Source organism: Platalea leucorodia (assembly GCF_965183815.1).
Source record: "Platalea leucorodia genome assembly, chromosome: 7".
Classification (NCBI taxonomy): domain Eukaryota; kingdom Metazoa; phylum Chordata; class Aves; order Pelecaniformes; family Threskiornithidae; genus Platalea; species Platalea leucorodia.
In genome coordinates this window covers 72173198-72199967 of record NC_138829.1, presented here as the reverse complement: position 1 = coordinate 72199967, position 26770 = coordinate 72173198, and the positions used below count along the sequence as shown (strand labels likewise).

Genomic DNA, 26770 nt, shown 5'->3' with positions numbered 1-26770 from the left:
CTCGGGCTGTTGCCAGCCCTCGCCAGGAGCTGCCGCGGTGCCACCTCCGCTCCCGCCCCAAAAACACGCGGCTGCCACGGGGAAGGATAAAATAAGTTTTTTTTTTTTTTATTATTATTTATAGTCTTATAGTAAAGGGAAGCCTTAACTTGCAAGACAACTCTGGGCAGTATGTACAACATACCTTAGATCCATGGAATGAATGGCATCAAAATGGGGACGGGGGGGTCACCTACGGGGCAGGGACGGGACACTAGAGTTCAGAAAACTGCCAGGGAGGTGGGGAGGGGCCGAGGGAGGCGTTGGGGGGGCGAGGGAGGGAAGGAGGAGGGGGCAGGACTCACACGCAGACCACCCAAGCCCGGCCCCCCCGGCTCTGCGCCGCGGAGGGGAGGGCGCGGGCGCAGCCCCCCCGGCTCTTCCCCGGGGCGCTGGTGGAATTGCAGACGCAGAAAATAAATAGCGAGACCCCCCCCCCCAGCGCTTGCGGGGGGCAGGCGTGGCTCCCCGCGGGGCCCGGCCTTTTGGGGGGGGCACGGGGGGGGGCTGCCCGGCTCCTGCACAGCCTCACCCTTCAGCTCAGGACTGCCCTGGTCCCCGGGTATAAATAGAAATGCTCATATAAAATCAGAAGGGAGAGGGGGAGAGGGGCTGGCTAGTTGCGGGAGGGCGACGGGGACATCTCGCGGTCCCCCCGATCCCCCCAAGTCTGTCGGGCGGGCGCTGCGAGGCCCGTGCCTGGCCGGCTCCCCCCGGGGCCGTTGCGGTTAGAGCGGGGAAAGGGCCGGGGAGGGCTGGGAAGCTGCAGTCCGAGAGCCTCTAGGAGAGAAGGGAGAGAGTCCTTACGCAGCCGGGCGGCCGACAGCAGTCGGGGGGCCCCGGGGGGGGCCTAACTGGCCTCCATGCGCAGCTTCTTCCTGCTCTGCGGCTCGTCGGGCTCCGAGTCGGAGCTGGAGTCGGAGCCGCCGTCGAAAGCGGAGATGGTGCTGCCCTTGGGGTTGGTGTAGAGGCTGTTGTCCGTCGAGGGGTAGTTGGCTTGCAGCTGGGCGCTCGACCGGGCTTTCTCCAGCGCGCGTACTGCGAAGGCAGGGCCACCGCGTCACCCCCGGGGCTCCGGTGTCACCCCCAGCCCCGGCTCCCGGGGGATCCCCCCCCTCCAGCTCACCTTGCTGCTCCAGGAGAGCGTTCTGCCGCTTGAGGTCGTCGATGTCCTGCTGGTGCGTGTGGTTTTTCCGGCGCATGTACTGGATGTACTCTGTGGCTTTGTCCAGGATTTGGGCCCGGGATGCCTGTTGCAATAGTGGGAAAAGACAGAGGCGAGATAAAGACCTAGCCCGGGGGTTACCGACGGAGTTCTGCGCGCCCCGTCCCACCCGCAGCGCAGCAGAAAGGATTTTGCCGTTGCTCTGCCGTGCCGATGTCACCGGGCAAACCGAAACCCAGCTCTTGTCCCCATCGGGAACCCAACTGGGGACCCCCGTGGCGGGGATGAGCCTCGCTGGCAGTGGGAAGGGTCATTTCTGGACCCCGCTGACGGTGCTTGGCTTGGGCTGAGTGAGCCGGCCCCAGCCAAAACGTCCCCCAAAATGAGAAGCCACCACAGCGCACGAGGGTGCTGACAGCCCCGCAGCCGCCAAGCCCAGCGCCAGTGTTCCCAGCGGGCAGAGCTGCCCCGTGGTCGAGCCCGGAAGATCCAGCAGCATGCGGTGGATTCGCCCCCTCTGCCCTCCCAAAAACCCAGGCGGTGCCGGAGGCCGGGTCCGGGCAGCTCGGGGTGTGTGACCTGCCCCCAGGAACGCCGTTGGCGGGCGCCGTCGGCAGGGAGCCGCAGCTCAGCCCCGCTGCTGTGTCTTCATAGAATCACAGAATCGTTTAGCTTGAAAAAGGCCTTTAAGATGATCAAGTCCAACCGCTAACCCAGCGCTGCCAAGGCCACCACTAAACCATGGCCCTAAGCACCACGTCTCCCCGGCTTTTAAATCCCCCCAGGGATGGGGACTCAACCACTGCCCTGGGCAGCCTGTTCCAATTCTTAATAACCCTTTCGGTGAAGAAATTTTTCCTAATACCCAACCCAAACCTGCCCTGGCGCAGCTTGAGGCCGTTCCCTCTCGTCCCATCGCTTGTTCCTGGGGAGCAGAGACCGACCCCCCCGGCTCCAGCCTCCTTTCAGGCCGTTGCAGAGAGCGATGAGGGCTCCCCTCAGCCTCCTCTTCTCCAGGCTGAGCCCCCCCAGCTCCCCCAGCCGCTCCTCCCCAGCCTTGTGCTCCAGCCCCTGCCCCAGCCTCGCTGCCCTGCTCTGGCCACGCTCCAGCCCCTCCATGGCCGCCTTGGGGTGCGGGGCCCAGCGCGGAGCACAGCATTCGAGGGGCGGCCTCACCGGTGCCCAGCACAGGGGGATGATCCCTGCACTGCTCCTGCTGGCCACGCTATTCGTGATGCAGGCTTCCCATCGCTGCCGCGGAAATTCCCGTCCAGCCGCGGGCCGGGCCCCCGGGTGGGTGCGTGGCCGGGCTCCCACCGCGCTCCATAAACTCACCTTCTCTCCTTGGAGGGAGGGGACGGAGTCCCGCAGGCTGTGGAAGCTGTCCTTGATGTGGTCCCTGCGCTTGCGCTCCAGCGCGTTGTGATGAGCCCGTTTGTCGGCCTGAGGGGGAAGAGAGAGGGGAGCCTGAGGGGACGGCACCCCGGGGAAACCACGACCTGCTCCCCTCTCCCGTGGGTGCCGCGGGACAGCCCGTCGGGTCCCACAAGCGAACGTGAAAAGCCTCGTTCGCATTTCTGCGCAGAAGCCGGGGCAGGAGGAGCCGGGCTGCCGACCTTCACCCAAAAACCCCGTGCTGGCAGCTCTGGACGAGGTGCCCGGAACCGGTGCGGGAGCTGAGCCGGAGCCCCGAGCCCTCCTGGGCCGGGCGGCACGGTGGCTGTGACGCCTCCGGCTCCGCCGTGGCGACGGCAGCGCCAGGGCGTGGGAAGGCGGCGGCTCCCGTTGCTTTCGGTTTCCCCCGGGCCCAGGCAGCTTCCTGCTACCAGGGCAGCCCTGAGCCCTGCCGGGGGGCAGAGCCGGGACCCAGCGCGGCCCCAAGGGAGGGCAGCACCCCCCAGCCTCCCTCCTGCACCCCCCGGCACACAGCCCCGCCAAACAGCCAGATACAGGCCCCCCGCCACCCCACACGCTCCCCCCCAAATCCACCCCCCGAGACGTGGCCCCACGCGTCCCCCCTCGCAGAGACAGCCCCCCCAGGGGAGACGGCTCCACAGATGCCCCCTCCAAAACGCCACATGGCCCCCCCAAAAGACACAAACCCCATGTCTGCCCCCCCCAAGAAACACCCCCATTTTCCCCCCAAAAGCCACCTCCCCATGCCCCCCCCAACAAGGAGCCCCAGCCTCACAGGTGCCCCCCTAAACACATGCCCCCCCAAAAGACATAACCCCACAGATGTGGGTGTCCCCCCCAAAACCCAGCCCCACTTCTGCCCCCAAGACCCTCAGCCCCACAGGACCCCCTAAAAAAGACACAAACCCCAAAGGTGTCAGCCCCCCCCAAGAGCCCCAGCCCAACAGGGCCCCCCTAAAGTCACACCCCCCCCCCCAAATACATAACACCTCAGGTGGGGGTGTCCCCCCAAAACCCAGCTTCTCCCCCCAAGAGCCCCAGCCCCACAGCTGCCCCCCTGAAGTCACCCCCCCCCCAAATACATAAACCCTCGGGTGGGGGCGTCCCCCCAAAACCCAGCCCCACTTTCCCCCCCCCAAAAGCTGCAACCCCACAGGACCCCCCTAAATTCACCCCCCCAAGAGCCCCAGCCCCACAGGTGGGGGTGTCCCCCCAAAACCCAGCCCCACAGCTTCCCCCCCCAGGAGCCTCAGCCCCACAGGACCCCACTAAAGCCCCCCCATGTCACAGCCCCCCCCCCCCCCCCCCCCCCGTGCTCCCGGTACCGGGGGAACTCACCGCCGACTGAAACCTCGGCTGCTCCTCCTGAGGGGACCGGACCGGCGGGGATGAGGAAGAGGATGGAGGAAGGGCGACGCGGGGTGGGGGGGGGCACCGGGAAACGGGGCCGCGATAGGGAGGAAGGAGAGAGAAAAACCAAACGTTACCCCCCCCCGCTGCACCTCCCCCGGTGTTACGGGCAGCTGGGGGGGGGGGTTGTCGCGGTGGCGGGGTCCGACTCACGTCACTCTCCACCTCGATGTCATCGTTGTCGCTCATCGCTACCGGCCGGGTGAGCCGCGGGCCGCGCCGCCACAACAACAGCCCGCAGCGCGCATGCGCCGCCGCCGGCACACGTGACCGCTCGCCTCTTTCCCCCCCCCGCCCTTCCCCTCCGCAGCGCGGGGGATTGTGGGTGAGGGAGTCCGCGGCGGGAGGCGGGGCAGCGAGGGGCGGTGGGCGGGGACTACAACTCCCGGCGTGCACCGCGCTGGAGCGCGGTGCACGCCGGGAGTTGTAGTCCCCGCCCCTTGGGGGTGGCCCTACTTCCCCTCATGGAGGGCGGCGAGGCCGCGACGACGCGAAGGCAGAGTACGGCGGCAGCGGGCGCGGAGGCGGCGGGCGGGAGAGAGCTTTTATTGAGGCGTAGGGGCGCAAAGGGGAACCGGTATGCCGTGGTGTGCTACCTCAGGGGGCAGGAGGGGGCTGCGGGATGAACTTGGGGGGCTGTGGGCCTGGTCTAGGGGGCTGTAGGCCTGGCCTGAGGGGCTGTAGGCCTGGCTTGAGGGGCTGTAGGTCTGGCCTGAAGGGTCTACAGCCTTGCCTGGAGGTCTACAGGCCTGGTCTGAGGGGCTGCAGGCCTGGCCGGGGGGCTGCAGGCCTGGCCTGGGGGTCTGCAGGCCTGTCCAGGGGCTGCAGGTTTGGCTAGGGAGGCTGCAGGCCTGCCCAGGGGGTCTGCAGGCCTGCTTTGGTGGGCTGCGAGCCTGGTCTGAGGGGAGCCTGTGGGGGTTTGGGCAGGTCCAGGGAGGGCTGTGGACCCCCCCTCAGGTTTGGGGTGGGGGGGGGCACTACAGCGGTGGGGCAGGACAGGCTGTCTCTAACTCAGCTGGTCCCGGTCATCTCTTGGCAGCTCGTCCCCGCTGGTGGCCTCTGCTGGGTGCTCGTCGTTATCGTCCTTCCCACCGTCACCCTCCGAGCCGGTCTCGTCCGAGTCGTCCTCCTCCAAGTAGCGGTAGCCACGCATTTTGTGGCGCGGGCGAGGGATGCGGGGCAGGCGGTATGCCACGTGCTGCGCCAGCTTGTGCTCCATCCAGATGTAGGCTCCCACCGCCACCGCCAGCGACAGCAGCATGATGGAGAGCTTGGCCTGCGGGAGGCGACGGCCCCGGAGGTGACGGAGGCAGCTGGGGGACGCTGCGGCGACGGCTGCCCACCCCGCCACGCTTACCTTCATGGGCAGCCCTGACCACAGGTAGACGGTGAAGATCGCCAGGGCTTGCCACCAGTGGTAGATGGTGAAGACGAAGTCTTGGCGCTCCTTGTCTTCGTACAGCATGCCCAGGAGGACTGCGCCAGAGGGGACCGGCTGTCAGCATCCCCCTCCTGTGCCACTGTCCCCTCTTGGGGCACTGTTAGCAGGACCCGGCCGCAGTGGGTCTGTCCTGCTCCTTGTCTGTGGGTCCAAGGAGCTGGGGACCACCAGGCTGCGGTGCCAGGGGACACGAGGAGAGGAGGCGTCGGGGAGCTGGGGACAATCTGGCCGCGCCAGGGGACAAGAGAGGCTGTGTTGGGGACATTCCCGGTACTTACTGCTAATGCCGGTCTTGTTGAGGGCGCTCCCCGTGCCCCAGAGCACAGCTATGGCGTAGAGCAGAGGTGCCTGGACCAGGTGCCGGGGCTCGGGTGCCCAGCAGAAGAGAGTCACCAGGAGGGCGGCGTGGACGAGGGCTCCGGCCAGCAGTGGGATCTGCCGCCGCAGGCGTAACGTGCAGAGGGCCAGGCTGGAGCAGGCCGAGGCGGAGAAGCCGTAGGCCATGAGGAGGTACGCCAGCTTCTCCAGCCCCAGGGCACACACGCCGTAGTTCTGCAGTGAGGACAGGCTCAGCGTCGCCCAGCCAGGGCCGTTCCCGCTCTGTCACCCCCTGCCACGTCCCCGCGCCCTACCAGGGAGAAGCCGGTACAGACGAAGAGCACCTCGAAGCCGCTGTAGATGAAGAAAGGGAAGAGGTGGCGCAAGCGGTAGTCCCGCATGTGCTTGAAGGGCAGCTGGAAGATGTTTCCCCAGCCGATGCTGCGCAGGTCGATCTCCTCTGTGGGCCGATACGCCGAGCCGCAGAGCACCAGGACCTGCCGCGCAGCCGTGGGTGAGGCCCTGCCGGTGTCCCGGCCCGGCCCGGCCCCTGCCTGCCCCGGCGCTCACCACCAGCATGGCGAGGAAGGCGGCTGCCATCAGGACACTCTCCACGATGATGAGGTTGACGCTGCGGGGCAGGCTCTGCAGCACTGTCTTGTTGAAGCCGGGCAGCGTGCCGTGGCTCAGGGTCCCTGCCGGAGGGGCACACGCCACGGCTCAGCCCCAACCGGGGAGGTCCCCGTGCCGCCGCACCGTCCCACGCCACCGTGCTGGCCCGCGCGCTCACCGCAGTGCTTGACTCCGTAGAGCGTGTGGTTGAGCTGGTAGAGGTAGTTGTTGAGGAAGAAGAGCATGGGCATCTGAGCGCAGACGAAGCTCAGCTGCAAGACGTATAGCAAGGGGAGCTCAGCGCCGGGCTGCCCGGCGCGGCCCCCTGCCCGTGCCGTGTGTCCCACCGGCGCTCACGTGGAAGCAGACGTAGAAGACGGTCTGGAAGACGACGATGTAGGCGTTGCAGGCGCCCCGCGGCGCTCGCTGCTGCTCCTGCACGTGCTCCTCCTTGTAGTTGACGTACTCGTAGTACTTCTGGGCCATCCTGCGCGGCACGGCCGGTCAGCTGGCATCCCCCGGCCACCCCCGGCCACCCCCCGCCACTGCCTACCGCGTGATGTAGTTGCCCATGGATGCCCAGAGGGGCACGATGGCCACCCCGATGGCTACGGCGGAAGGCACCAGTGTGTAGTAGCGCTCCCAGTAGTTACTGGAGACGAAGAGGGCGTAGATCCCCACCGCCAGGAACATGGCCCACTTGGTGCCGAAAAACCTGCCGGGGCGAGGAGGAGGAAACGTGGGCGCCCGTGCCGGCGTGCCGGCGTGGAGCGCGGGCGACGCCGTACCTGATGAGGACAGGCGTGTAGAGGAGCGCCGCGACGGGGGTGACGTTGATGCCCATCAGCACCTTGCGGTCGATGTCCTCCAGCTGTATGTTGCTGTACTTCACCTCCCGGTAGGTCTCGTCGTAATGCAGGATCAGCTGCATCTGTAGGAGGCCTGGGGGGGTCCAGCGGCCGTCACCCCCCGTCCCGAGCCCCCCGTGCCCCCCACACCGTGACGGGGGTCCCCGGGGAGGGACAGGGCCGTACCCAGGTAGACGCCGTAGGTGAGCGTGCCGGCCAGGCTGGCGGCCACCACGTTTTTGACCACGCCGAGGCGTTTGCGGCGAAAATACTTTTGCTCCTCCTCCTCCTCATTGTAGTCGGGGTGAGCACCCACAAAATCGTCCAGCTGCGGGTGACCCTGCTCGTCAGCCCTGGGGACGGCCACCGCGGTCCCGGTCCCCTGCGGGTCCCCTCTCTGTCCTCACCTGCGCCTCTGTCCCCTCGGCGCCCAGCCCCTCGCCCGCCACCACCTTGGCCGCATCCTGGTAGCAGCTGGGGTCTTTCTCCATCGCTGCCTCGGGGTGTGGGGGCCCTGGATGGTGTCAGGGGTGGGTGGGGGCGACCCTGTTGGCACCCCCAAACCCTGCACCCATGTGTCTTGTACCCCCAGAGCTGCACCCCTGCACCCAGCACCCCTGGACCCTGCACCCATGTGCTCTGCTCCCCTGCACCCCCAGTCCCTGCACCCATGTGCTCTGCACCCTTACACCCTGCATCCAGCACCCCCAGACCCTGCACCCATGTGCTCTGCTCCCCTGCACCCATGCGCTCTGCACCCCTGCACCCAGCACCCCCAGACCCTGCACCCATGCGCTCTGCACCCTTACACCCTGCATCCAGCACCCCCAGACCCTGCACCCATGTGCTCTGCACCCAGCACCCCCAGATCCTGCACCCCGACCCCTATTCCCCAGTACCGGTTGCCAGAGTGGAGCGGGGCGGCCCGGGGCGGGGCGGGCACTGCTTCCTCTTTCGGGCGGGACGGGGGCGGTTAAAGGGGCCGCTCCGCACCCCCCAGCACCCCCCAGCACCCTGCACCCCCGGGGCCCGGGCCTGGCCCCCCTGCACTGCTGCCGCCTCTGGCCCGCACCCCATGTGCCCCCCCCCCCCCCCCCCAGCACCCTGACCCCCCCTGCACAGCACCCATCCCACCCCCCCTTGCACAGCACCGTGACCCCCCCTGCACAGCACCCATCCCACCCCGCTCCGCACAGCACCCTGACCCCCCCTTGCACAGCACCCTGAGCCCCCTGCACAGCACCTTGACCACCCCTGCGCAGCACCCATCCCACCTCCAACCTGCACAGCACCCTGACCCCCCTGCACAGCACCCATTGCACTCCCCCTTGCATAGCACCCACCCCAACCTGCACAGCCCCCATCCCGCCCCCTGCCCAGCACCCCTGTACCCCCCAGCACCCCAGCACTCCCACCAGGCGCTGGTGTGGGTGCTGGCAGCTCGGGGTGGTCCGTGGTGTCGGGTGCCTGCCTTGCCCTGGGCCCAGCCGCTCTCGCTTCCCCTTCCCGGCCTGGGTGATGCGGCAGGGTGCCTGGGCGGGGGGGACACCCTGGTTTGGGGGGTGTGGGGCTGGTTTGGGGGGTGATGGGGCATACATCTCTCCCAGCGTCACCCAAAACCCAAGGCGGGGAGGGTGCCCAGGCACGTGGCGATGGCGGGGTGCCCACGGCTGTGCAGTGCCGGTGCTGCGGGGCAGGGTGGGGAGGGTGAAATCTCCGTCACGGGGAGCCAGGGCAGGATCCGGCCCAGCCGGTAGCGGGGGATTCTTGAGATGCGATGGACAAGCAGCCAGCGCCACGTGGGGAGGGTGCTGAGCTCGTGGCTCCCGCAGGATGGGGGGACGTGGCGGGGGACAGCCCCGGGAAGGGCCACAGCAGCGGTGCAGGGTGCGGCCCAGGGGGCTGCCAGGGAGCAGCACCCAGCCCAAGGCCCCCCTCGCCCCAGGTAAGGGCGAGAGGAGCCACCCCGGGGTGCCGGGGGCACAGGGCCCTTCCCGGGGGTGCGGGTCCATGGCCCTGAACCTGAGCGATGGGGGGCAGCGTGTCCCCCCCAGGGCCGATTTGGGTCCCCAGCACCCTGCAGCCCCAGGTCTGCAGCCACCTCCGCCTGGGCTCCGGTGATTCCGATGGAGAGCCCGTTCCCTGCTTTTCCCCATCCCCAGGGGCCGTGCGGAGCATCTCCTTCCCGGACACCTCCCAAATTGGGATGGGGGGCCCCGGTACCCCCCACCAGCCCATTCTGGGTACTGATCCACCGCTGTCCCTTGCGGATCTCTCCGGCGGATCTGTGGCATCCTCCGTGGAGGCAGGGGCTGCTCGGGGACGGCTGTGCCCCCCTCGAAGCTGGGGCTGGCTCCTGGGGCTGCCCTGGGCATCCTGGCCAAGCTCACAGTGCCAATTTGGGGTGCTGCCGGGGGGGGGAAACCGTTCCCCCTTCCCTGGGGGGCTGCTGCGGGTCCCCGGGGAGCGTGGCCATGAGGGCTGAGCCCGGGGCACGGTGTCGGGGCGCGCGGGGCAAGGCTGCTGCCTTTCCTGTTTACGAAGGGGGGTAATTAGGGCCGGGCAGGGGAGTGGGCGTGCGGGGAGCTGGCATCTCGGAGGGAAGCGAGGGCTGTGGTGCCCGGTGGGAGGAACCTATGGGCAGATGGGGGACCTGTGGGGTCCATGGGGGTGTCTGCGGGGTCCCCATGGGTCAGGGTGGCCCTGGGGAGCAGAATGATGGGTGTCTGTGGGGTCCCCATGGGTCAGGGTGGCCCTGGAGAGCAGGGTGAGGGGTATCTATTGGTCACGGTACCCCTGGGAAGCAGGATGAGGGGTCCCTGTGGGTCAGGGTGGCCCAGGGGAGCAGATGAGGGGTGTCTTTGGGGTCCCCATGGGTCAGGGTGGTCCCAGGGAGGAAGGGAAGGGGTCCCTATGGGGTCCCTGTGGGTCAGGGTGGCCCAGGGGAGCAGGGTGAGGGTCCAATGGGTCCCAGTGGGTCAAGGTTCATGGTGGTGGTTTGGTGGCCATGGGAGTTCCCCAGTGCCACCATCCCATGGGGGAGGTCCCATCCCATCCCATCCCATCCCATCCCATCCCATCCCATCCCAGGCCTTGTCCCCACTGCCAGCCCCACGGAGGCGGGGCACAGTCCTGCCCGCCCCTGGCCAATGGGCCCGGCCACTGGCCCCACAGCATTTAGGAGGGCCACCCTGAGCCTCGGCAGTGCCAGCCCGGCCTCGCGCTCCTCTCGCCACCACTCAGCCCCCCAGGTAGGCACTCCGGGGCCCCGGGGACCGGACCCCCCCTGTGCGGCACTCGGCTGGCCCCATGGCTGGGTTTCTCCGGCCCTGCACTGGTGGAGGCTGTGGGGCGCTGAGTACCGCGCTGGGTGGGTTCCCTCGAGGAAGGGTGGGTGCACTGGGTAGTGGAAAGGGGCAGGGGGAGCAGATGTGGGGCTGCGGCTCTGCCCCCCAGCTCTGGGCTGGTGGAGCGATGCTGTGCCCAAAGGTGGGCTGGGCTGCGGCAATACCGCTGCTGGCTCACACGGCCTCACACCGGGGTCCCCAGGGATCCCAGGGATCAGCCTGGGATGCTGTCCCACACCAGGGTCCCTGGGGATGCCAGGGATCAGCCTGGGATGCTGCCCCACACCAGGGTCCCCGGGGATGCCAGGGATCAGCCTGGGATGCTGCCCCACACCAGGGTCCCCGGGGATGCCAGGGATCAGCCTGGGATGCTGCCCCACACCAGGGTCCCTGGGGATCCCTGAGGATTCCAGGGATCAGCCTGGGATGCTGCCCCACACCAGGGTCCCCGGGGATGCCAGGGATCAGCCTGGCATGCTGCCCCACACCAGGGTCCCTGGGGATCCCTGAGGATTCCAGGGATCAGCCTGGGATGCTGCCCTGCACCGGGGTCCCTGGGGATCCCCGAGGATTCCAGGGATCAGCCTGGGATGCTGCCCCGCACCGGCGTCCCTGGGGATGCCAGGGATCAGCCTGGGATGCTGCCCCACACCGGGTTCCCTCAGGTCGGCAGGGCAGCCCAGGCAGGTCCCTAGCTGGAGGCCGGTGGCTCTCCCGGAGCCGGGAATTCCAGGCATCTCCCGCCAGGCACACCGGAGCATCCGGCAGCCGCGCTGGGCTGAGTCACCCCACAGCTGGGACAGCCCCAAGCTCGGGGCACGGGTGTCTCGCTGTGGGGTGACTCCTCTTGGAATTGAGCTTCCAGCTCTGACATAACCCACCCCGTGTCTCTCCCCAGGGCTACCACGTTCTCTCCGTGACCGGCAGCTCCTTCCCACAGCTCGGCATGCAGCAGCCCCTCGAGCCCCCCGGGCAGCAGCCCCTGGGCTACGGCAAGTGCAGCCTCGTGGGCAGCGACGCCGGGAAGGACGCCGGGTGCAGCGCAGGCAGCGGTGGCAGTGGAGGCAGCGGGAAGGGGCCGGTGATCTGCAGTGCCGTATGGTGAGAGCGAGGGGCCGGGGGCGTGTGGGTGGGGGCAGAAGGGAGCCGGGATGGTTGGGGTGAGGCGGCCAGGAGGTGCTGGTGTCCCCGGGCTGGTGCTGATGAGGGATGCTGGGGGACAAGTTTGGGGTCCATGGGCCCCCAGAGTGCCCCAAGGGAGGAGACAAGGGACTGCCGGGAACGGTGCTGTGTAGGGGGCACAAGGAGCCCTTGTTCCCGGCAGCAAGGGGAAGACCCAGGTGTCCAGGCTCCCTGCCCTCTCCCCAGGGACTCTGGGGCTCCAGTTTGATGCTGGGCTGGGGTGAAGCGGAGCTGGGGCGACGTGGAGCTCCTCTTCCTCATCACCCGGAGCGCGAGGGGCTGGGACAGGTCTGGGGTCCCCCTGACATCCCTGTCTCCACAGCGGGAACCCCTACGCAGGGCTGGTGAGCCACCTGCGGGCAGTCTGGCTCTCGGGGAGGACGCGGCCCATGGAGTACCGCGTGGCCCAGCTGGAGGCCCTGGGACGCTTCTTGGACGAGAAGAAGCAGGAAATCCTGGAGGCCACCGCCTTGGACATGGGCAAGGTGAGAGGGGGCGGGTGCTGACCACCAGGGTCACATTTTTGGGGCTCTGCATACCTCGTCTGGGTCTTTCATCCTCCTGGGTGCAGGTGTGGGGCTCTGGGCATCAGGGTGCCCTCGTTGGGGTCCCGCAGCCCCCTTGATGTGCTCCAGGGCTGGTGTGGCGCACCCGTAGGCGCTGGGTCCTTGCAGAGCTCTCCACAGCTGGGCTTAGCCACAGCACACGTAGGGACCACGCCACTGGGCGGGCTTGACACTGCTAACCCTGTCCCCAGTGCACTTAAACTGGGCAAAGCCCCCGTTGGCCGCTGTGAGGTGGGAATCTCAGCGTTAATGAGCTTCACCCACCGCGTCCGCCCCACGCATCGAGTCCCCGGTGGCTTCATGCGACCTCCGCAGAGGGCGATGTCCTGGGGTGCCAGCCCGGTTGCACCCGGGATTATCGGCATTGTGCAACGTGTTGGCCTTGCACATTCCTCCCAGAGCTGCTCAGGGCTCACCGGCCTCGCAGGGACTGGTTTCGCTGGCACGGCACCGAGCCGTGTGGTTGCACAGGACCTGGATGTGGCTTTGGGTATTGCGGCACGCCGGGAGCTCCCGGGCGGTCTGCCGAGGAGGGGGGAGCATCCCTGCTGTGGCTGTGTCTACCGGTCTCAGCTCACCTCTTCTCCCTCGGTTGCTTCAGGACCCTACTCTCCCCTTTCTTCCCTTCCTGACGCGTGCCGCAGCCCAACAGGCCACCGCACGCTTCGGTCACGTGGCATTAGGAGACATTTTCAGCGGGATGGCTTGTCCTGACACAGCATAATTGGTCTTATCTGGTAGTGGTAGCACTCGGACCCAAAGGACTGGTGTCTGCGGGTGTATCAGCGCGGCCGCCGTGCCCTCAGACACGGGTTTCAACATCCTGACATCTCCCCAGGCTCGTCATTGCCTTGTTTGTTTGAGGTGATGGCCTTCTCCTTCAGCCAGGGGTTGATAGGCATCAGCGCTCAAAGCGCGTCCTTCATCTCTCCTAATTGCACGTAATTAGAGCTGGTTGTCTAGTAATATGCTTGTTATGCAGTCGGGCCTTCATAGTTAGCTGGACAATTCATCTGGTCTTACGTATCTGAGGTGGGTACCTCACCTCCAGGGATGCCGGTTTCTCTCCGCTGATGATTGAAGGAATTTGGATGACCTCAGACTTAATGTCCCATCTTACAACCTCCCTGTCCCATCAAAACCCTTAATGGCCCATCTTCACCAGCAATTTCCTCATCCTCCTAGTGATGAAACCGTCAGACCGGGCCGAGAGCGGCCCCGTTGCTTCACCGGACATCCGATGTGCCTGCCGAGCCCATCATTTACATTGTCACATTTAGGAGCAGCTTGGTCTGGGAGTCAGCAACCAAACTTTCCGACCCCAAAGTGGTGTTTTGCTGCAGCGATGGAGGAAAGCTCCCACCCAGGGATGCTTTTGGGTTGGAGGAATCCGACGGACGTTGCGGTGGAGGGTGTCGGGCAGCTGTGCCCACCGCGCTTTGCAAACACGGCTTCAGAGCGCAGGAGCTTTGCTCCTCCTGCTCTCCAGGGTGACAGAGGGGCTTTACTGAGCCTGCTGAGTTATCTTCTTGTATCTTCACACTTCTCCTGCAAGAATGGTCCTGAGCTGTGCGTCATGGCTCCGGTTACGGCCGCGGCGAGGACCTGCCACGTGCAGGAAATGCCTCGGCGGCCCTTGCGATCCCAGCTCTGACGTCCCGCCACCCCTCCCGAGTCACCGTCCATTTAATCACGGCCTGTTGGCACGGTCCAGCTTGGAGAAACCTGCTGGGTTTGTTTAATTCCTCACCTGACCTGCCTTTCCCAGCCACGTGCCGGCTCAGTGCAGGAGCCCCAGGAGCTACGGGGGGGTTTCTGCCCAGGACGGGAGTCCAGTGGCATCCAGCCGAGCTCCATCATGAGCCGTTTCATTAAGCAGCTGCTTTTCTTCTTATTTCTCTTTGAACAAAGCAAGGTCTTAAGTTCAGCTTTCATGCACGGGCTGTGGGAGGGAGCTTGGGGCTTTGCTTCCAGCTCACGTGCCCGAGTGGTCGGGACACAAACGTGGAAGAGCACTGTCCCATCCCGGGTCAGCGGCGCGGAGCTGCCTCTGACACCCGTACCAGCTTTTCTGTCGCTCCTGGAGCTCCGGTGACATTGCTTGGTCCCCCCTTGGCTCAGGGCTCTGCCAGGTGAGCAGTTCACAGATGCTGAGCTCAGGAGGCTGTTAAATATTGTGAAGATGTTCAATATGGGTTTTTTCCTCTGGCCAAATACCTATTTTCATAAAATTTCAGGGACTGTGATATTCCCTAGGGGTTGCAGGAGGTGACAGCAACTTCTGCTTAATACCTTCTGCTTAATGCCTTCTACTTAACAGCTTCTACTGCTCTTCATGGGCAGAAGAGGGGGGAGATGTCTCCTGTGGACGGGGAGGAGATGGGGTCGGTGTTGGGGTGATGCTCATGTGATGTCTGTCCCCAGCCGTCCTTTGAGGCTCACTTCACCGAGATCCTCCTCTGCAAGAACCACCTCAACAACACCCTGAACAACCTGTCCCACTGGATGAAGGACGAGTACGTGGACAAGAACCTGGTAAGGCAGAAGCTCTGGGCTGACCTGGGAAGGGAAGAGCGGGAGATGAATTGCGGGTGGGAAGGGGCAGAGCGGGCTGGGGAGGGGAGAGCTGCGTGCTGGGCCGAGGCAGGGCGGGAGGCGGTGGGGACGGCACTGAGATCCTGGCCCTTCTCGCAGGTGACGCAGCTGGACTCGGCCTTCATCCGCAAGGACCCCTACGGGGTGGTGCTCATCATCGCGCCCTGGAACTACCCCATCCACCTCCTCCTGGTGCCCCTCATCGGGGCCATCGCTGCCGGTGAGCCGAACCTCTCCTCTGGCCCGGAGGGTCCTGCAGCGCCGGCAACCGGCGACGGGGTCTGGCCAGGGGCCTCGTCACCATGTCACTGCTCTGATGTCCTGTCCGTCTCCCCCCCAGGTAACTGCGTCATTATCAAACCCTCGGAGATAACCAAGAACACCGAGAGACTTGTTGCCGAAATGCTGACCTGCTACCTGGACAATGTAAGAAGCTCTCCCTGGCCTCCTCCCCGTCCCTGGGCCGTGGTGTTCCCAGCCCTGCCTCGTGCACCCCAGCGCCGAACCATCCCTGGTTTCGGGTGCTGCCGTACCTCCACGCTCAGCCCGTGTCCGCACACCCAGCAGCCCGGGATGCTGTTGGCGGGGACGGGGACGGAGTGGCCCGGGCAGATGCTGACGGACACGAATCCTTCCTCTTATGTTTCAGGACTGCTTTGCCGTGGTGACCGCCGGCGTGCAGGAGACCACCAGACTGCTGGAGAACAAGTTTGACTACATCTTCTTCACCGGTACGTCCTGCGGGCCAGAGCAGAGCCCTGCCTGGTTTTTGTGCAATGAGGACGAGGGGTTCCCACCGGACGCCCCGCTGTGAGATGGGGGGCAGCCTGCCTGCATCCGGACCCTGCCCTGCCCTCTAAGATGGCAGGGTTTGTGTTGGGGATCTGGTGTCAGGATCTGGTGGAGGATCCGGGATGTGTGTATCTGGGGGTCTGGTGGGACTTGGTGCGTTTCCCTGGGCCTGGCTGCCCAGAGTGCCACGTCCCAGAGCTGTGCCGTAGCTGGTGGGTTCCTCACCGTGATGCAACTCTTCCCTGCCCACAGGCAGCCCCTCCGTGGGGAGGATCGTGACGGCAGCCGCTGCCAAGCACCTGACGCCCCTGACGCTGGAGCTGGGGGGCAAGAACCCCTGCTACGTGTCCGACACCTGCGACGTGCAGAACACGGCCCGGCGGGTGGCCTGGGGCCGCTTCTTCAACGCGGGGCAGACCTGCGTGGCACCCGACTACGTGCTGTGCAGCATGGAGATGCAGGAGAAGCTGATGCCTGCTCTGCGCGAGGCCATCACCGAGTTTTTTGGCTCCAACCCCCAGGAATCCCCCGACTTCGGCCGCATCGTGGGGGACAAGCAGTTCCGCCGTATCCGGGCGCTGCTGTGCAGCGGGCGTGTGGCCATCGGAGGACAGACGGACGAGAAGGAGCGCTACATCGGTGAGGGCCCAGGGCGTGGGGGCTTGTGGGACCACCCGTGCCCGTGCACTGAGTGACGCGTTGCCATCACCCTTCTCCGCAGCTCCCACGGTGCTGGCGGACGTGCTGCCCTCTGATCCTGTCATGCAGGAGGAGATCTTCGGGCCCATCCTGCCCATCGTTGTTGTGGCCAACATGGACGAAGCCATTGACTTTATCAACGCGCGGCCGCGGCCGTTGGCCATCTACGCCTTCTCCTGTGACAGCAAGGTGCGTGTGGTCCGCGGACCAGGAAGGGGGGTGAGGGAAATGGGGCAGAAAGGCTAGCGCCCGCCTTGCCAACGGCCCAGGGCAAGCTCTGAAAAGGCTTTTGAGCCCGGCTGCTGTGGGCACACCGCGCTGATGGGTGAGTTGGGTGATGTTTGGCAAGCGCTGCCCGTGGAGCCAGGGTGTGAGACCCACGTTCACCTTCTCTGCTTCCCTCCCAGGTGGTGAACCAGGTCCTGGAGCGGACCAGCAGCGGTGGCTTCTGTGGCAACGACACCTTGATGCACACGACGTTGACCTCGCTGCCCTTCGGTGGGATCGGTAGGTCCAAATCCCCCAACCCGCTTGCCCCTGGCCAACGTGAGCCAGGTGTGATCCCACCCCATGGTGGGGTTTCTTCTCTCCGTGCTCAGTGTCCCAAGCACAGTGTTCCCTGTGTACACGGAAACATAAAAGGTAGAGAAGTTTGCGCCACATGGGTATTTCCTTGGTATTTCTGAGCAGCATTAGTGAATTTTGTGCCAGGGTTGGGTTCCTGCCCCGCTCAGGCTTACCTAGGACCTCCTCAAGTGCTGCTCCCTTGGGTCTATCCATCACTCCGCTCCTCCTCTGGGAGCAGATCCGTGGCGTTGTGCATCCTGGGGAGGTGAGCTTCCTCCCGCAGACAGCGTGGTGCTGGATAGGAGCCCTTAGCGTCACTCCGGAGCAGGCTTGTACATTCATTCTGCCTTTTAGGACTAAATAACAGGAGCAAAATGCTTATAAATGTCTGGGAAATCTGCTTCTGGTAACTTGGAGAGCCTCCTCCGCAAAGAGGAAGAGTTTCTGCTCTCCAGGAGCAACAACAACTGTTTTCTCAGGTGAAAAGTGAGCTCTGCTCAGCCCAGGGCCCTGGTTGTAGCCTTGTCCAGGGAGGAGCATGGGAATACAGGAAGCCTCTGACGCTGTTTCCCCAGAATACTTTCCCAATCTCCCAGTCTCTTCCCCAGAATATTATCTGGGGAAAATATCTCTGTTTTATGCTGCCCGTGCTCAGCTCTGTCGGGGCTGGCAGCTGATTCAGACATAATAGGACACCGCGACAGCGAAGCACAATTAATTCCTCGCCTGACTGCAGCTCAGGGAACAATTTTTGGTGGTTCCCATACCCTAACTTATCTTTATGGAAAAATGATTCAGACAAACTACCTCAAATTATCAGGTGAAGCCATTTTATAGCAGCCCGGTCAGGTGAAGGGTCTGAGGTCAGCGGGGTGAGACGGCGTTCGCCAAAGCTTCCACAGGAGCTTGGATGTGAAGTCATTGGGCTGTTAACCGCGACGTGCAAGCTCAAGCTTAAACCAGCCACAGGAATCAGGAGAACCAGTGCTGCCAACGTGGCTCCGGTTTTTAAGAGCTCCAGGAAGACGCTGACCTTTGTCAGGGCCATGCTGGTAGCTCCTAACCACGGGTAGATACGGTAGAGCACCGCAGAGGTTGTAGAGGGAAATCGAGCCTCGTAGACCCAGCAAAGCTCGTGTAGATAAAGGTGGGCCAGTAAAAACAATGCACTTGGACCTCCAAACAGTGGCGAGCTGCAGAAGGATTTGCTGGACCGAGGAGCTGGGAAAGGCGCAGGGAAGGGTGAGATCTCCTCCACCGCGCCTGCGTTGCTCAGCAGCGGGAGCCTTTGCATGAGAAAAGGCTGTAAAGTTTTCCTTGTGTTGAGGATGATGCTCGGAGAGGGCAGGAATAGCAAGCTGGGACCTGTGCTGTGTGTTGCAGGAAACAGCGGCTTGGGGAAATACCACGGCAGGTTCACCTTCGACACCTTCACCCACCACCGCGGCTGCCTGCATCGCAACATGGGCCTGGAGACCCTCAACGCCCTGCGCTACCCGCCCTACAGCCAGCAGAAGCTGGGGCTGTTGACGGCCACCTTCGAGATCAAGCGCAAGGGCATGTGCACCCTGCTCTGAGGGCTGCCCCGCGCTGCTCACGGACTGGAGTGGGGGGAATCCTGGATCCCCTCGGGAAGCAAAACCGCCCTCCCCGGGAGGCCGGGATCCTCCTCCCGCCTCGGCACCGGTCTCCCGTTCCCTCGCCACGTCCTTCGCCCAATGCACATCGGACGGCGGAGGCGCACGTCTCCTCCTGCACACTCGTTCCTCCCCAGCTGCCTCTGCTCCGGACCGTTTGCCAACACACATCTGAAACAGCAAAAAGTTCTTTTTCTCACCCCGTACTTCTCTTCCCAGCAGAGAAACGGGGCTGAGGACCAGCAGTTAGCCCCATCTCCCGTTAGTCGGACCTTTCCTTCTGGATGACCCTCGCTCTCCCTCCTCTCGGTGCCGGCTGTTGCTTTTTCCTCCGTGTAACCCTGCCTGTAGTAAAGACTTTGCATTGAGCTCTCCTGCCTGGCCTTGCCTCGTGCCTCCGTCGCCCGGCTTGGGGGGTGCAGGAATCCGGCAGCCGAGCCCCGGGGGGTGGGTGCCCGGCCCCCCCATGTCCCCCTCCCTCACCCTGACACCCTCAGCCACACCGTCACACCCCGTTGGGGTTGCGTCCACCTCCGTCACCCCGTGCCCGGTGGCTGCATGGCGGCAAGGTGCCCCGGGCTGGATCCGGGGCGCGTTTTTGCCTCCCAAGTGGTTTGGGCTGGAGCGGAGCCAGCGGTGACGCGCGGCGGGGCAGGCAGCCAAGGGGCAGAGCAGGAAGCCGGCAGCCGCCCTCCTCCGGAGGAGCAGGCTGGAGCGAGCACTGGAGTGCCTGCCTGCAACCTGCCTGCACTTTGCCTGCACCCTGCCAGCCCCACGGGCAGCCCCAGAGCTCAGCAGGGTCCTGGCCGCGGTGCCGGGGTGCTGGCTGGGTTCCCTGAGGCCTGCCGGCAGCCTGCCCAGCCCGCGGGCAGCCCCGGCGTAACCCGTCCCGTGCCGCTCCCTTGGCACCATGGAGACCGGCAGCGTCTTGCCGCAGCCAGGCACGAAGCGGCCCCTCGAGCCCCCCGGGCAGCAGCCGCCGGGCAGCGGGGCCGGGAAAGCCGCCGAGGATGATGGCGGTGGCGGGAAGGGGAGCGTGGACAGCGATGCCGCGAGGTGAGAGTGCGCGGCCGGGACAGAGGGGAGACGGGGGGGCGGGGGGTGTCCGGATGCTCTGCCCTCTCCCCAGAGCTTCGGTTTGATGGCCTGGGGCAACGCGGAGCTCCTCGCCCTCGTCACCCGGGGCGCGAGGGGCTGGGACGGGGCCGGGGCCCCGCTGACGTCCCTGTTCCCGCAGCGGGAACCCCTACGCGGGGTTGGTGAGCCGCCTGCGGGCAGCCTGGCTCTCGGGGAGGACGCGGCCCATGGCGTACCGCCTGGCCCAGCTGGAGGCCCTGGGACGCTTCTTGGACGAGAAGAAGCAGGAAATCCTGCAGGCCACCGCCTTGGACATGGGCAAGGTGAGAGGGGGCGGGGAACCGGGGGACCCCGCGGCCGGGGGAGCCGAGGGGCTGACCGCAGCGCTGCCAGCTCCCACCGTCAGGCCGGGGGTCGATGCGATGCCCCGAGGGAGCGTCCCCACCCGTTGTGGGGATATCGCGATAGAAAAAGGGGTTGTGGCTCGGGACGCTCTTGTCTCCAGACCAAACAGGACTCAATAACCAGAGCAGCCCGTTCTTCCCCAAACCACCACCACTGCCTTCACAGACCCCTCTCCTCCCCAAATACTTAATTTTCCCGAACCGCAACGGAGCTCCCAGCAGGGAAAGCCCGGCCGCAGGCAGGTTCCTGCTGACAGGGCTGGCCCGGTGATACCGCAACGGGATTTCGGAGCTCGCCAAACCCCAACGCCGCAGGCGTGGTGGGGCTCAATCCCCGCCGTGGCGGGCTGTGCTGCGCAGCTTAGCGGTGACAGCAAACTGTGCATCCACCACGGGACGTGAAGGGTTTGGGTCCCCGAATCCTGGCTAAAAAAATACGCAGGGTAGGGATAAGAGCCGCTGCTCTGTGTCCCCAGCCACCCTTCGAAGCCGAATTCTCCGAGGTCCTCCTCTGCAAGAACGAGCTCCATGAAACGCTGAACAACCTGTCAAACTGGATGAAGGACGAGCACGTGGACAAGAATCTGGTAAGGGGGAAGATGAGGGAGAGGATGGGAGGAAGGACCCAGCTGCCGGGCAGAGATGGGTGGGATGTGGGCATGGAGATGGTGGTGCAGCGAAGCACTCCTGAGGCGGTGCGCGTCCTGCAGGTCACCCGGCTGGATTCGGCCTTCATCCGCAAGGACCCCTACGGGGTGGTGCTCATCATCGCGCCCTGGAACTACCCCATCCACCTCCTCCTGGTGCCCCTCATCGGGGCCATCGCTGCCGGTGAGCCGAACCTCTCCTCTGGCCCGGAGGGTCCTGCAGCGCCGGCAACCGGCGACGGGGTCTGGCCAGGGGCCTCGTCACCATGTCACTGCTCTGATGTCCTGTCCGTCTCCCCCCCAGGTAACTGCGTCATCATCAAACCCTCGGAGATAACCAAGAACACCGAGAGACTTGTTGCCGAAATGCTGACCTGCTACCTGGACAATGTAAGAAGCTCTCCCTGGCCTCCTCCCCGTCCCTGGGCCGTGGCGTTCCCAGCCCTGCCTCGCGCACCCCAGCGCCGAACCATCCCTGGTTTCGGGTGCTGCCGTACCTCCACGCTCAGCCCGTGTCCGCACACCCAGCAGCCCGGGATGCTGTTGGCGGGGACGGGGACGGGGACGGAGTGGCCCGGGGAGATGCTGATGGACACGAATCCTTCCTCTTATGCTGCAGGACTGCTTTGCTGTGGTGACCGCCGGCATGCAGGAGACCACCAGACTGCTGGAGAACAAGTTTGACTACATCTTCTTCACCGGTACGTCCTGCGGGCCAGAGCAGAGCCCTGCCTGGTTTTTGTGCAATGAGGACGAGGGGTTCCCACCGGACGCCCCGCTGTGAGATGGGGGGCAGCCTGCCTGCATCCGGACCCTGCCCTGCCCTCTAAGATGGCAGGGTTTGTGTTGGGGATCTGGTGTCAGGATCTGGTGGAGGATCTACCACCACCGTGGCTGAGGATCTAATAGCCATAACTGGGTTTTGTCATGGCTGAGCTGGGGGATGCCACAGTTGAGCTGGAGAGGGTGCCGGAGGTGAGGGCTCAGCCGCCTGCTGCACACCAAGGTGGCTGCAGGACGGGAGTGGGACTTGACATGTCTTCCCTGGCCCTGGCTCCTCATAACTCTAAGACCACGGGTTAGGTTGTAGAATGGTGGGATCCTCCCCGTGATGCATCTTTTCCTGGCCTTCAGGCAGCCCCTCCGTGGGGAGGATCGTGATGGCAGCCGCTGCCAAGCACCTGACGCCCCTGACGCTGGAGCTGGGGGGCAAGAACCCCTGCTACGTGTCCGACACCTGCGACGTGCAGAACACGGCCCGGCGGGTGGCCTGGGGCCGCTTCTTCAACGCGGGGCAGACCTGCGTGGCACCCGACTACGTGCTGTGCAGCGCAGAGATGCGGGAGAAGCTGCTGCCCGCCCTGCGCGACGCCATCACTGATTTTTACGGCCGCAACCCTTGGGAGTCCCCCGACTTTGGCCGCATCGTGGGGGACAAGCAGTTCCAGCGGGTGCAGAGGCTGCTGCGCAGCGGGCGTGTGGCCATCGGAGGACAGACGGACGAGGAGGAGCGCTACATCGGTGAGGGCTTGGACTTCACATAAGTCTTCATCCTTGCATGGAGTGGACTCGGATTTTGGAGAGGGTCTCCCAACTGGAGGGGAGGCTCTAGATGGAAGTGACGTTTAGGGAAGGTTTGCACGGGAATCGGGGAGCTTGGCGAGGGGTCCTATCTCAGAGGAGGTACGGGTCTTGGGGAGAGGACCAAGGTATCATCTCCAACCTCTGTGCATGGCTCATGCCTGCAGGTTTCTTTCTCTGCAGCTCCCACGGTGCTGGTGGACGTGCAGCCCTCCGATCCCATCATGCAGGAGGAGATCTTCGGCCCCATCTTGCCCATCGTCATTGTCGCCAACATGGACGAAGCCATTGACTTTATCAACAGCCGTGAGAGGCCACTGGTCATGTATGCCTTCTCCTCCAATGACAAGGTATAGTGTAGAGGCTGCGTGAAGCCAGGGCTACGCTTGCCCCGTGCTCCTTGGCAGGTGTATTCAGCCATGTTCATGCTCCAAAAATCTTTAGAGCAGATGCCCTGGTTCGGGATTGCAGCTGGAGATGAGGGAACAGGGTGCAAGACCCACGTCCACCTTCTCTGCTTCCCTCCCAGGTGGTGAACCAGGTCCTGGAGCGGACCAGCAGCGGTGGCTTCTGCGGCAACGACACCTTGATGCACGTGACGCTGACCTCGCTGCCCTTCGGTGGGATCGGTAGGTCCAAATCCCCCAACCCGCCTGCCCCTGGCCAACGTGAGCCAGGTGTGATCCCACCCCATGGTGGGGAAGGGTCTCAGGGGAGATGGGGCCCCCAGGCCTGGGCTCACTGCTCCGTAGGGAAATCCTTCTGCACCAGGCAGGACCCCACCTTTGCTTCACCGCGCCAGGGCTGAGCTCTCGGGCTTTGCAGCCCTGCTTCTGCTGAACAGGCGTGGAGCACTGTGAGGTTTCTCCTCTCCGTGTTTGCCATCCCACGCACGCTGTTCCCTGTCTACGTGGAAATGTCTTGCTTAAAAGGCAGGGAATTTTGACTGTGGCCACCACAGAAACATCTCTAGACCTTCCTTTCCACGTGCAGTGCCTCTGTAGGGTGCCGGCAGCCAGCCTGTCACACCATCCCGCTGCTGTGCTACCCCTCTTCTCTGCAGAAGAAAACTGGGAAATTGTCCCTTAGCTGCAGTTTTCAGGAACTTGGAATTGCAATTTTTCATGGATCTGCACTTTGGGCTCTGGGTCTGAAGACAGCACAATGTCCAATGAATTCCCAACTGTACACACATAAACTCCTGAAGACCTATATTGCATAAAACCGTTGAGGAGTAAACAGCAGGGGACCCCGATCCCAGCCCAGCAGAGACACTGGGAGGGTTAAAAGCTTTACAAACATTTGCCGTCATTCCTCAGAACGGACAAATCACCCACGGGTGATGCTTTTAAGGCAAATTTATTTATATACACAATTCCTAATGGTCCTTCCTTTTGCTTCCCACAAAGCTGCTGAAAATAGGTAGACTCTGAAAAGGTCTAAATTTGATTCTGAACCTTTTGCTGAAGCTGTCCGCTGGAGACAGGCAGCCGAGGAGGCTGTCGCTCTGCTTCCCACAGTATCGCAGCCTTCTCCGTACCCACGCTGGCCACCAGGCAGTGGCTTTAGGTTTACATTTGAGGAATTCAAGCAATCATGCAAGGATTCCCTGCAACGCGAAGCAAGGAAAGGAATACGAGCTCTAAGTTGCATAGCGCTCATGTTTCAGTTGACGTACGTGATTTTGAGCTTCCGTGGGATGTTTTCTCTCCAGAGCATCGGCTGGAAACCAATCCTTTCATTCCTTTAAAGGCTTCAGAACAAAGCTGTGTCTAGTTCTGCATTCTTCCACCACAACCCTACCCAGCTGCATGAGTAAGAACAGGGCAAGCACGCACGATATTCCGTCCTGAAAGTCTTCCAGCCTCCATCTCTCTCCAGCTCAAATGATTCGCTCAGCCAGAAGGGTCCCGTGCGTTCACTAAAGGGTGCTGGACTCTGCGTACCGACCCAGGCTCTCCTTGAATCCAGGGAAACTTTTAGTCACTCCGATACCCCCGTGACGTGGCATTTCACAGCTGACAGTCAGAAACAGCGCTTTGGGGCTGCATTTCTTCTGGCCTGTTCTGGATGTCTACTGAGGGGGAAAAAAAAAGCCACGTCCAGAAGTGCTTCTCTCTTCCCTCCGAGAAGAAGGAGTCTAGGCGGTGGAGACACCCACTTTTGACTAGATGATCTTCACCACCGTGGAAAAACAGCTCTCGTTCCCCAGCCCGGACGCAGCCGCTCAGCTGGCTCAGAGGGGCTGAGGCTGCGGGCATGCGAGAGACCAAACATCTCATCAGCTTCACCAGGATTTGCATGTTATCAGAAAGCTGACTCTAATAATCTTATCCCATCAGTTATCAGCACGCAGATGGATTTCCTTATTTACTGCCAGCCTGCCTGGCTCTCCCGTGCTTGCTCCTGGCCAGCTTTCACCTCCCAACAGCCATTTCACTCATCCTTGGAGATCGGTCACATCCTCACCAAGGTCACCTTGAGAATCACCCGCCCCTCGCCACTCCCGGAGCCTGGCCGGCAGCGGGGCTGGAGCCGGCACGGAGGGGACGTGTTTCGGAGGGCATCCCTGCGGTAGGGAAGCTCGTCTGGCCGGAGCATCCAACACCACCTTGCCAGTGACGCCCTTCCCAGTCGCTCTGGCACCAGCCGAGGTTTTGTGATCAAAAAGGGTTGTGGCTTTTTTTTGGTTTTTTTTTTGAATCACTAAAGTTTTCAGAAGTAGAGTAAAAAGAGAACAGAAACTTGGAGGGGATGTAGGAAGCACCAGCAAAAGAGGAGCTGAAGATATAGAAACAAGATTAGTTTTCTTTCCTGAGTGTTTTAGGTGCTTAAGCATCCATGGGGATGGGGACACAGCTCCCAGCATCCTCAAGGGCATCAGCTAAACAAGATGAACCTGTTTCAGGCTGGTATAAACCACCGCTTCCCCAGAGGGTGAGGATGGGAGGGCAGCGGCCAGCGCTCCCGCTGCCTGTTCTCTGCCATGCCATGCCTTTCCCAGTCCCCCCACTCTGCTTCTCCCATCTACCAGCAAAGTGGAGGCGCTCAGGATCCTCTCCCAAAACCAGCAGGACGAGGTGAAAGGCTCCAGCCTTCGCCTGCTTTCCTCGGCTCAGAAATCCTCCAAGGCGCAGTCCCTCCTTTTGGGAAGATGATGTTTTGCGAAACTCTTATGCTGTCAACGTTTTTCTGAGCCTGGCTTAACGCGGTGAGCTTTGCACCAGGGCTAAACGTGTTACCCGAAATGGTGAAATCCAGACTGATGAGAGGGTTGGTGGGAACCTTTCCTCCTCCCAGCCCAGGCCTCCTCCTCCAAACATCCCTCAAGCAGCATTTGGGTGTCCAGCTAGGCCACCTCCATGCTCCTCTTTAGATTGCTTGCTGGGGAAGCTTGCTCACGGATAGCTGTCCCCGCCAACCCCGGTGTTCAAAAGCAGCTGGATGAAGACGTGGTGCCGTCCACAGACACGAGCGGTCTCCATCGCCAGCGCCTCCTCCGTGCTGCCCTTGAGAGCGGAGCTGGGAGCTTAATTTCGGCCTCGTTGGCCCAAACGGTGGGTGAGTGACGGCCAGATCCAGCCACCAACCGGGCACCTGTGCTGTGTGTTGCAGGGAGCAGCGGCCTGGGGAATTACCACGGCAGGTTCACCTTCGACACCTTCACCCACCACCGCGGCTGCCTGCACCGCAGCATGGGCTGGGAGGCCCTCAACGCCCTGCGCTACCCGCCCTACAACCAGCAGAAGCTGGGGATCGTCCGGGCCGCCTCCGAGGTGAAGCGCAAGAGCACCTGCACCCTGCTCTGAGGGTCCCCTGCCACCGCCATGATGTCTCCTGCCGCCGGTCGCGGCGGTCCCGGTGGCCATGTGCAATGAAAGGTGTTTCCCTGCAACCGGTGACCTCCTGTGTGCTTGTCTTTGGCCCCCCTGCCTGCCCCTGCCTGCTCTCCCGCTGCCTGCGTGGCAGCCCGCCAATCAGCCCCCGTGCCCCACAGGTCTGCTGTGCCCCACACCTCCCTGCGCACAGGTCCCACAGCCCCATCGCCAGCTCTACGGGTTCCAGCCACGCTCGGTGCCAGCGACCTCCTGCTCCATCACCGCTGGCCCCGCCACAGCGGAGGGGCCGGGGGTCACCTCGTGCTGCCCGCGTCCCCCTCCTTGGGGACTCTCCCCTGAGAAGGTCCACAGCAACGCTCTCCTCCCAAATGCTTGGGCTGGGATGATGCCAGTTCCCTTTGCCCCATGCCCTGCAGTTCGCCCTCCCTTATCTTCCATGGGCTGGCAACTTCATCAGCAATGAAACGGGGACCTTGGAGCAAACACGGGCAGCTGAGCCCAAAGAAGAGGGACAGGTAAGGCGCCAGCAGGGACACGGAGCCTCCTCCTGCAGCATTTTGGGGTGCGCTCTCCTCCAGAGCCCGTCTC

At 63.8% G+C, this 26770-nt stretch overlaps 4 protein-coding genes across 5 annotated transcripts; 2 read left to right on the top strand and 2 right to left on the bottom strand.

Moving 5' to 3' along the window:
- Window positions 1–109: 109 nt before the first annotated feature.
- Window positions 110–4312, bottom strand: MAX (MYC associated factor X). Of its 2 annotated transcripts, none has more exons than XM_082318268.1 (5): window positions 4184–4312; window positions 3959–3985; window positions 2541–2647; window positions 1166–1296; window positions 110–1077 (listed from the first exon to the last, which is right to left on the bottom strand). In XM_082318268.1, exons 1-5 carry the CDS (start codon window positions 4217–4219, stop codon window positions 890–892), a joined length of 489 nt encoding a protein of 162 aa, XP_082174394.1. In that variant the 5' UTR covers window positions 4220–4312; the 3' UTR covers window positions 110–889. The 2 variants fall into 2 exon arrangements, with proteins under 2 accessions (XP_082174394.1, XP_082174393.1); XM_082318267.1 differs by having other exon boundaries at window positions 118–1077; window positions 1166–1289; window positions 2540–2647; window positions 4184–4234.
- A 411-nt stretch (window positions 4313–4723) lies between these two features.
- Window positions 4724–7094, bottom strand: UNC93B1 (unc-93 homolog B1, TLR signaling regulator; the record flags this gene model as incomplete). The annotated part of the gene is made up of 7 exons (XM_082317848.1): window positions 4724–5506; window positions 5750–6023; window positions 6104–6286; window positions 6360–6484; window positions 6580–6673; window positions 6759–6888; window positions 6955–7094. The coding sequence occupies 7 exons, from the start codon at window positions 7092–7094 to the stop codon at window positions 5037–5039; spliced, it is 1416 nt and encodes a 471-aa protein (XP_082173974.1). The 3' UTR covers window positions 4724–5036.
- Window positions 7093–19075, top strand: LOC309593388 (aldehyde dehydrogenase family 3 member B1-like; the record flags this gene model as incomplete). The annotated part of the gene is made up of 11 exons (XM_082317846.1): window positions 7093–7299; window positions 11495–11697; window positions 12101–12263; window positions 14769–14879; window positions 15039–15159; window positions 15280–15365; window positions 15589–15670; window positions 15984–16370; window positions 16453–16619; window positions 16838–16937; window positions 18381–19075. The coding sequence occupies 11 exons, from the start codon at window positions 7093–7095 to the stop codon at window positions 18572–18574; spliced, it is 1821 nt and encodes a 606-aa protein (XP_082173972.1). The 3' UTR covers window positions 18575–19075.
- A 259-nt stretch (window positions 19076–19334) lies between these two features.
- Window positions 19335–26533, top strand: LOC309593389 (aldehyde dehydrogenase family 3 member B1-like). Its single transcript, XM_082317847.1, has 10 exons — window positions 19335–19690; window positions 19872–20034; window positions 20592–20702; window positions 20826–20946; window positions 21067–21152; window positions 21382–21463; window positions 21897–22283; window positions 22527–22693; window positions 22873–22972; window positions 25959–26533. Exons 1-10 carry the CDS (start codon window positions 19545–19547, stop codon window positions 26150–26152), a joined length of 1557 nt encoding a protein of 518 aa, XP_082173973.1. The 5' UTR covers window positions 19335–19544; the 3' UTR covers window positions 26153–26533.
- The last annotated feature ends 237 nt before the right edge of the window (window positions 26534–26770 follow it).

What these genes read in the sequence shown, in the direction of transcription:
- MAX (XM_082318268.1), bottom strand. Translation starts at nt 4,219, where the DNA reads ATGAGCGACAACGATGACATCGAGGTGGAGAGTGAC. An exon ending in ACATCGAGGTGGAGAGTGAC is followed by an intron (nt 3,986 to 4,183) that starts GTGAGTCGGACC and finishes CGGTCCCCTCAG; the next exon opens with GAGGAGCAGCCGAGGTTTCA. An exon ending in CGCTCTCCTGGAGCAGCAAG is followed by an intron (nt 1,078 to 1,165) that starts GTGAGCTGGAGG and finishes CTGCCTTCGCAG; the next exon opens with TACGCGCGCTGGAGAAAGCC.
- LOC309593389 (XM_082317847.1), top strand. Translation starts at nt 19,545, where the DNA reads ATGGAGACCGGCAGCGTCTTGCCGCAGCCAGGCACGAAGCGGCCCCTC. An exon ending in CCGCCTTGGACATGGGCAAG is followed by an intron (nt 20,035 to 20,591) that starts GTGAGAGGGGGC and finishes CTGTGTCCCCAG; the next exon opens with CCACCCTTCGAAGCCGAATT. An exon ending in CCTTCTCCTCCAATGACAAG is followed by an intron (nt 22,694 to 22,872) that starts GTATAGTGTAGA and finishes CTTCCCTCCCAG; the next exon opens with GTGGTGAACCAGGTCCTGGA.